Source organism: Pelobates fuscus, chromosome 12 (assembly GCF_036172605.1).
Source record: "Pelobates fuscus isolate aPelFus1 chromosome 12, aPelFus1.pri, whole genome shotgun sequence".
NCBI classification, from domain to species: Eukaryota; Metazoa; Chordata; class Amphibia; order Anura; family Pelobatidae; genus Pelobates; species Pelobates fuscus.
Genome location: NC_086328.1, coordinates 22,490,295 through 22,498,047, shown reverse-complemented (window position 1 = coordinate 22,498,047; position 7,753 = coordinate 22,490,295). Strand labels below are relative to the sequence as shown.

The 7,753-nt window shown below is 41.0% G+C and overlaps 1 protein-coding gene across 1 annotated transcript in view; it reads right to left on the bottom strand.

The window, feature by feature from the left end:
* Positions 1 to 1,225: 1,225 nt before the first annotated feature.
* LOC134578355 (serine/threonine-protein kinase Nek11-like) overlaps positions 1,226 to 7,753 on the bottom strand; it is a 214,265-nt gene continuing 207,737 nt past the window's right edge. Inside the window, exon 16 of the mRNA XM_063437344.1 lies at positions 1,226 to 1,578. Coding sequence (XP_063293414.1) covers positions 1,350 to 1,578 — 229 coding nt within the window. The 3' untranslated portion in view covers positions 1,226 to 1,349. The remainder of the gene's footprint in view (positions 1,579 to 7,753) is intronic.

Below are 7,753 nucleotides of genomic sequence, written 5' to 3'. Positions count from 1 at the left end.
CTAGGTGAAGCAGATGAGAAACCTCATACTTGCTTTCCATTGTAATAAAATGCCCAGCAGTGCCATCAACTCAGAATCTGCAGAACCCTGGTACACCCATCTACTGTATGGAGAAATCTCATCTAGGGTGGCCTTGGTAAAAGACTTGAGGCCACAAAGCCACACCTCCACATGGAAGCCAGGTCAAGTGACTCAACTATGCATGAAAACACCGGGACTGGGGTGCAGAACAATGGCAGCAGGTGCTATGAGTCATAAGTTTTAATATTTTGCTGTAACAGAATACATTTTGATAATTTTTTTTTATTATCGTGTCCTAGGCTCAGGCCCACTGCTCCTCACAATACATCGAGCAAGACGTGAGGGTTGAGGTACAGTGTAAGGATTAGTTTTGGCAGGAAATGCTGAAGAATGGTGGAGGTTCTTAGCAAGTTTGGAAGTGCATTTCTGCAACAGGAGTTAGAATAGGCAGATACATTCTAACTTCTTACCATCTGGAAAGTACCTCATTGGCCCCAAATGTATTCTCCAAATGTACAGCCAAAGTCATTTAGAACTATTTTTTGTTTTAAATAAGAACAAGAAGTCCTGGAAGTGATGCCATGGCACCCATCCACACACTCACAATCGCACCATCATATCTGTCTTACAAACTACATTAAGAAACAGAACTGCAGTTAGTTCTAAAAGTTGTTTGGAACAACCTACCTGCTAAGTTCCTAAGAAAACGGTGTTTACAGATGCTGCTTTGAAGGCACGTGGTGATCGGACAAAATTGAAAGACTTTATTTTAGATTTTTCTTCTATTCACTCAATTTGCATTTTACGTATTGAGATAAACTATTAACATTTCTATTGTTTAACGCATTTTTGCCTTTGCACAGTAGTGTATACTTGTACATGATTCCCGTTCCATTGCCGTAGTTGATGTACTTCTCACTTGCCAGGCTACATTACAATGGATGGTGTTACTGTAAATGCAGGTAATAAGGTACATATTTTACTATTTTAGCTCGAACAAGTGTCCATAGCAGTTTAAATATTTATTACAATAGGAGAACATTATAATTAAGAGAATTGGCACAAGCGTAAAACATGCACAAGGATGTGTAGGTAAAGGAGGACTCCTTTTAATGATTGCAGAGAAATGAGAAGGCATATTTAGTTCAGGGTGGGAGGGTTGGCAGCCAGTAATTTGTTACATAGACTCATTTATCTTTTTCAGTCTATCAAGTTCAGCCTTTCCAACATCTGTTTTTTTTTTTTATTTAATTTGGGGACTAGGAGGGGTTTGATGCCCTTGTCTCTTAGTATATGAAGGATTACAAACTTAATTCAGGACCATTGTCCTATAGCCAAGCACAGTTCATTCCTAAATTTTCCCCTTCCATCCTCTCTTCAAGGAAGATGAGCTGTTGTACTTTGTGGCAATGTTGAGGATAAAGAACGATCTCTTGGGGTTCACTCAGTGTAGCCTCTTCAAACTCCTCTGTCTCAGAGTCCTGACGAAAATACTCCCTTTTAAGGTAATCGTACACTTTCCAGAACCCATTGTCACCCAGGAGTTCCAAGCAGACTCTGCAAAGCAGAAGACAAGAATTAAACAAAAATCTTTAAATCCCTTTTTATGTGCACACATAATGTAGGCACCATCTTATGGATTAAACGGTGAGTATAAAGGGAGAAGAAAACAGCTGAGCTGAACAACTTTTCCAAATTGGTTTGTTCTGACCTAAGAAGTGCCACAATCCGTCCATGAATAAATCCTCTATATGACTTTCTCCTGCTTCCAGTAAAGCCTTCTGCTTCTGTCTATTGTTTATCTTTCGTTATTACTCCGGTGGGCACATTTGTGTTCTAAGTGTTTGTAGCTGTCTGTTCTCCCTGTGCGGTTTATCAGTTGGCGCGATCATGTCATCACATTCATCATCTAGCTGCTGTAATGATTGTATATCATTTGTGATCACAGCAGAGAACGCATGTTCTCTATATAAAGCATTGGCCCTGAAACAGGCACCTGGTAATGAAGACTTATTGCTCATTATTTGCCCTTTTCTATGTATTTATTTGAAAGTCCATTATTCTGGTACGATGCACCGTTTCAACATTAAAGAACACAATTAACTGGCATTTATTTTTACAACTTCTTTAAATGTTTTAAAAGCATTTTTTGATGGGACAAAGTTGCTAGGAAAATATAAAATATTTTATTAAGATAAATAGTTTTATTGTAAAACGTTGCGGGAGAGGATTTAAATAAAATAAAATAAAAATCCAGACATGGTTATTGATGATCTCATGTCTCTCAAATCCTATATGGATGACCTCGCTAGGCCTTCCCTTCCAGGTTGAGTACAGTCTGTCACTAAACCTGTTGATCCATTGTGTTTTAGGTGGAATGTTCCAAGACTGCACAATCGCATGGAATGTTCTTCAAGCTTTTGCTCATAGAGTTGGATTCTTTTTTTCTAATTCTTTATTGTATGGTTGTGCATTGGATAAACAGAAAAACCTAATAACCTTCTGGATTGTACATTGTAACAATAGTACGTTTTGATGTGAGGCAGGCATTCTGCCCCAGGCAGTGAGCATGACAAGAAATTTAGTAAACATGCATGTAGAAACATAATACATGGATGCAGTACACTGTTTCGTGAGTATACATGACTGTGGCTTTAAGTGACATAGCGGATAGTATCACAGTTGTTGCATTGTTAGGGACAAGCAAGGCAAGTGGTTTTAATACGGTTTTCATTCATGATGATCAATAGGTACCAACCGTGGTGAATAGTGGCCAGGGCCGGCCTTAGGCGCCCTGTGCGAAAAATCTTCACAGCGCCCCCCCTTCCCGTCCCCCCCTCCTTCCCCCTTCCCACACACCCTGACACACACGCGCACACACAAACACATGCAGGCAGTCACACACAGACATAGAATGTGACGGCAGATAAGAACCATTCGGCCCATCTAGTACACAGGCAGACCGCCAGACACACACAGACAGGCAGACCGTCACACACACACAGACAGGCAGACCGTCACACACACACACAGACAGGCAGACCGTCACACACACACACACAGACAGGCAGACCGTCACACACACACACACACAGACAGGCAGACCGTCACACACACACACACACAGACAGGCAGACCGTCACACACACACACACACAGACAGGCAGATCGTCACACACACACACACACAGACAGGCAGACCGTCACACACACACACACACAGACAGGCAGACCGTCACACACACACACAGACAGGCAGACCGTCACACACACACACACACAGACAGGCAGACCGTCACACACACACACACACAGACAGGCAGACCGTCACACACACACACAGACAGGCAGACCGTCACACACACACACACAGACAGGCAGACCGTCACGGTCGCGCGCAGGCAGGCGGTCGCGCGCACACGCACGCGCACACATGGGCATGGAGGGGGAGTGGAGCAGGAAAGATGGGGTCGTTGCAGAGCAGGGACAAAGAGAGGGATGAGCAGAGAAAGAGAGGAACGGAAAGGGGGGGGGGGGAATAAAAAGGAGGAGGTGGTCCTCTCCTCTCTGTGTACAGGTGTGAATCCTATGATCCAAGGATACCAAGTGTTATGGAAGGAATTTGAGGTATCGTGGACCAAGGCCAATCTATCCATTTCTATGGCCACAAAGCGTAACTGACTGCAACCTAACCTACATAATACACCTAACAAGACATTGTGATAATATGGTGCCTGGAATTCTAGTATAAATGGAGCCATATACTGATTGGTAATGGCTGGAGATTAAAATGTATATCATAAAATCAAGGGAATAATGGCTGGCCCATACAAATGAAACTCTATTCTGTATACTCTGAAGCATAAAAATGGTTAACAGTCTTTATTATCAGATCTGTTTTCCAGTCCCGATCGCCAGCAGCTTTTGTGCTCCAGAATTCACAGCTACTTGAAAGCGGTCTATTAAGCAAAATAACACATGGAGCACCGAGAATGCCAAGTAACAAGAAATGTGTGTGACTAAGGACAAAAGAGCCAGAGAGAAATGGGGGCGAGGAAGGAACAGCAAGGGAAGGATGTGCAGCAAAAAAAATAGGGAGAGGATCAAAGCAATAGGAGACCGATAACAACAGGTGACCGTGAAAAGAAAAAGGTACATGAAATTGCAAGACTGGCTGATTTCAAGAAGAACAGGAAATGTATTCGGTAAAAGCAGAAAATGCCCTTTCTGGCTTTTCCGAATGCATTGTGAATAGCATAAGGGCTGAGAAGGGAAGAGAGATGGTGGCAGCTTGATTTTCACAGAAAATGTTTGAGGGAAACATTTTGTCATGTTTTAGCCAACCCCCCCCCCCCCCCCCCCACATTCTTATTTTAACATCATAAATGGCTATATGTGATGTTATTGCCAAGGTATAGCAGGGAATGTTCTCAAGACACATCAGTTGGTCCAGATTTCATCGGTATCCCCACTGGAACTGAACTGGGAAATAGCGTAGGCCGGTCCTGAGCTGTTAGTGTGCTTTGAGGACTGGTTTGAGATCCACTGCCATATGGGGCTTCTTTCATAAGGAAATCACGGGATCAGAATACATCCAGTGCTCCCCCTCCTTCTTATACTGATCTGTATGTTGTGTGTGTGTGTGTGTGTACGTGATCTATTTTGGTATCTTTTTGGTCATGAATAATATGGATGTACACCCAGTGCGGAGGTTTTAAAATTAAAATCTGTAATATTTATTATATTTGCACTTTCCTATATATATCTCATTCTGCTGGTGCTACTGGGAAGTATAGCCATTAGCTGACACTGCCTAACATTCATACTAAAGTTTAGCTTAAACACACAGCCAGATTCTGATAACCAAAAGCGTAGTTTTGCTATAAAGTTGCCAAGAGGCAATAATAACCTGTACTCCTGATAAAGTCCCAAAGCACACAACATACCAGAGTTTGTGTACTATTGCAAGCTCCTTTCTTGATACATCCAACACGTGAGCCTCCTGTTTGTTTTTTGGACGAAGAAGAGCGAAGCTCTCGGGGGGTGCAGCAGATAGGGGAAGGTATGGATACAATGTAAAACATATATATTTTCTTTATTTTGTATTATTGTGTCCAGCCTTTACTGAGCTCCCAATTAGTCCCTGATAGATTGAAAAAGACCTTTACGGTTGAAACGTTGCGTTGCACTCTGTTACAATAAAACTGCCTGCGGCTTGAATTTGGAGTGTCTGAGTTTTTCTTCTCTACCTATTATTCTGGGATTGCTGGTCCTGCTGCACCCTTGGCCGTTGGGAATGAGTGCGGTTCTCACCATTTACTCTGCCTGATATATTTGAGACATACATTCTCTACTAACATGTAAAGGACCTCCATCATCCTGGATAATGAATTGTAATATATCGAAGCCCAAAACATGACTGATTCATTTCAAACAATGGCTAATGAAAGTCTTCCATGCTTAATATCTGAATAGACTTGATTGCTCTATTGCCAATGTGTCACTGTCATTCAGATTTAATACTATATGTAAAAGTGACCGCTGTATGATAACTGGTTACTTACATACTGACCTGTACTTGTAAGGGTATTTTAAGACATAAAAGAGAAATGCACTGATCTTGTGTGGCATTGAAACCGTTAACGGTTTTATACACTGTGTACACGGATTTACTGAACAGCAGATCCCTTTGGCCGTGAATGTATTGAATGCTGGAGGATATCACAGCAGTGCCTTTGCTATATCAAGTGTAAGATGAAATCCTGCTCCCCAGAGAATATTGCTTAGGGGGGGACGGTAAGGGAATACCACTCCGTCCGTGCCTGGGGATTGTGTATAAAAACTGATACTCTTAGTTCGCTTTGTCTTTGCACTTCCTACAGGTCAAATGTAATAGGTTTTTAATCCTGTCTGGAGAGTCCTAATCTACCTGATACTAGTTAAATATATCGCCAAATCACTTGGGCCCCAATGATTCATCCATTAACCTCTTTAAAACGTTCATAATTGCTACATTAAGGAAGACACTGGGAATATTTCTAAGCAGGTCATAACTAATTATTTTAATGTTGTTTTTAACCTTTTCCACCTCTCTGCGGGGATTCAAATTCACGAATGCTGCTTTCTATAAAGCAAAGCTATTTTAGATTTATTCAATAATCACAAGCCCAGTGCAATGGAAACCAGTGTGCCTTAACCAATCCAATACTTCCCGGAGTATTTTATTAAGCGTAAATCTATTGTCACAGCTAACAAACAGCGTTATTTAGTGAATAGGGGGAAGGGGGAAGCTCAAAGTCAACTATGTTTTCACTTAAAAACTGTGCAATTTGGTTTTCAAAGGATAGGTGGGGAGTATTTAGTAGAATACAAATATGAGTGTACACCTTTTTTTTTATTTTTTTTAAACCCTATTTTCTATTGGTGGTTTGAATAAACTATAACAAATTTCAACATGTACTCATGAGAACTCTTATCCAATAGCTTATGGCTATTTTGGGCAGAGCTTTCTAAACTCCATTTTCCAAGGTGCTCACCGGGCTAATGCTGTTCCCATGCCTTTGCAGAGATTGGGTTCGGCACGGCAAGTCTTGTTCTCGTAATAACGTTATGTTCTCTTAAATTCCCAACAAACACAGGAATGCGATAGGGATTGTCACAGCATATGACATACTCGCATGTTAAGAAGCATCTTGCCTGACTAAACGAGTTCCCAAGGGGGATGTTGGATTCGTAGATAACACAATGTAAACCTGTCCTGCCTTCCCTTTATTGTTACACATAGAAAACATGGTCTACATCACATACAGAGCATGATAAAATCATTTATACTATGTATGTGGATTTATTTTGTATTGCTTCCTATATGCATTGTATTTTGAGAAATAATTTAAACATGAAATGGAAAAACTATATACCGTAACCAAAACATTTTTCTATTTGTGATTATTGAAAACTATCTAAAGAAGTTTTTTTTTTTTATTATACATTTTTTTATACATTAGCTGCAGTCTAGTCATACCAGTGAGTTATTGCTGTATATTTCTATGATCTCCTATTAATGTGCGTATGTGTGATACAAGCACAATATTTGTATGTTCTTCTTTTTGATTATAGTGTCCCTTTAAATAAAAATATATAGTCACCTGAACAACTTCAGCTTAGAGGTTGTTCAGGTGAGAACTATAGCTCCCTGCAGCCTCTCATGTAAACACTATTTTCTGAGAAAATACAGTGTTTACATTGAAAGCTAGGAACACCTCCAGTTGCAGTCACTCCGAGTGAACCAGAGGGACTTCGGAGTTGGAGGCATAATATGCCTCCATCCACTCAGATCTGCTGTCAGCAGAGCACAGGGCAGCACTAGTCATAGCATCCTGTGATTCAGTGTCTCCTCCCTCTGCATACAGACACTGAACTTTCCTCATAGAGATTCATTGATTCAATTCATCTCTATGAGGAGATGCTGATTGGCCAGGGCTGTGTTTGAATCATGCTGGCTCTGCCCCTGATCTAAATATAAAAAGAGAAGTCCTGCGCTCACTCCTATCACTAATGGGCCGCCAGCAAGGATCACAATACACATCAGCCCCAATATATAGTAAAAACCAAAGAAAAGAAAAAGTTACCTGCGCTCTCTCCTTAATCCCTATGTATATTTAGACAAATGGAGGTAATTTAGTTGCTCCAATGGCCTTTGGTTTTTACTATATATTGGGGCTGATGTGTATTG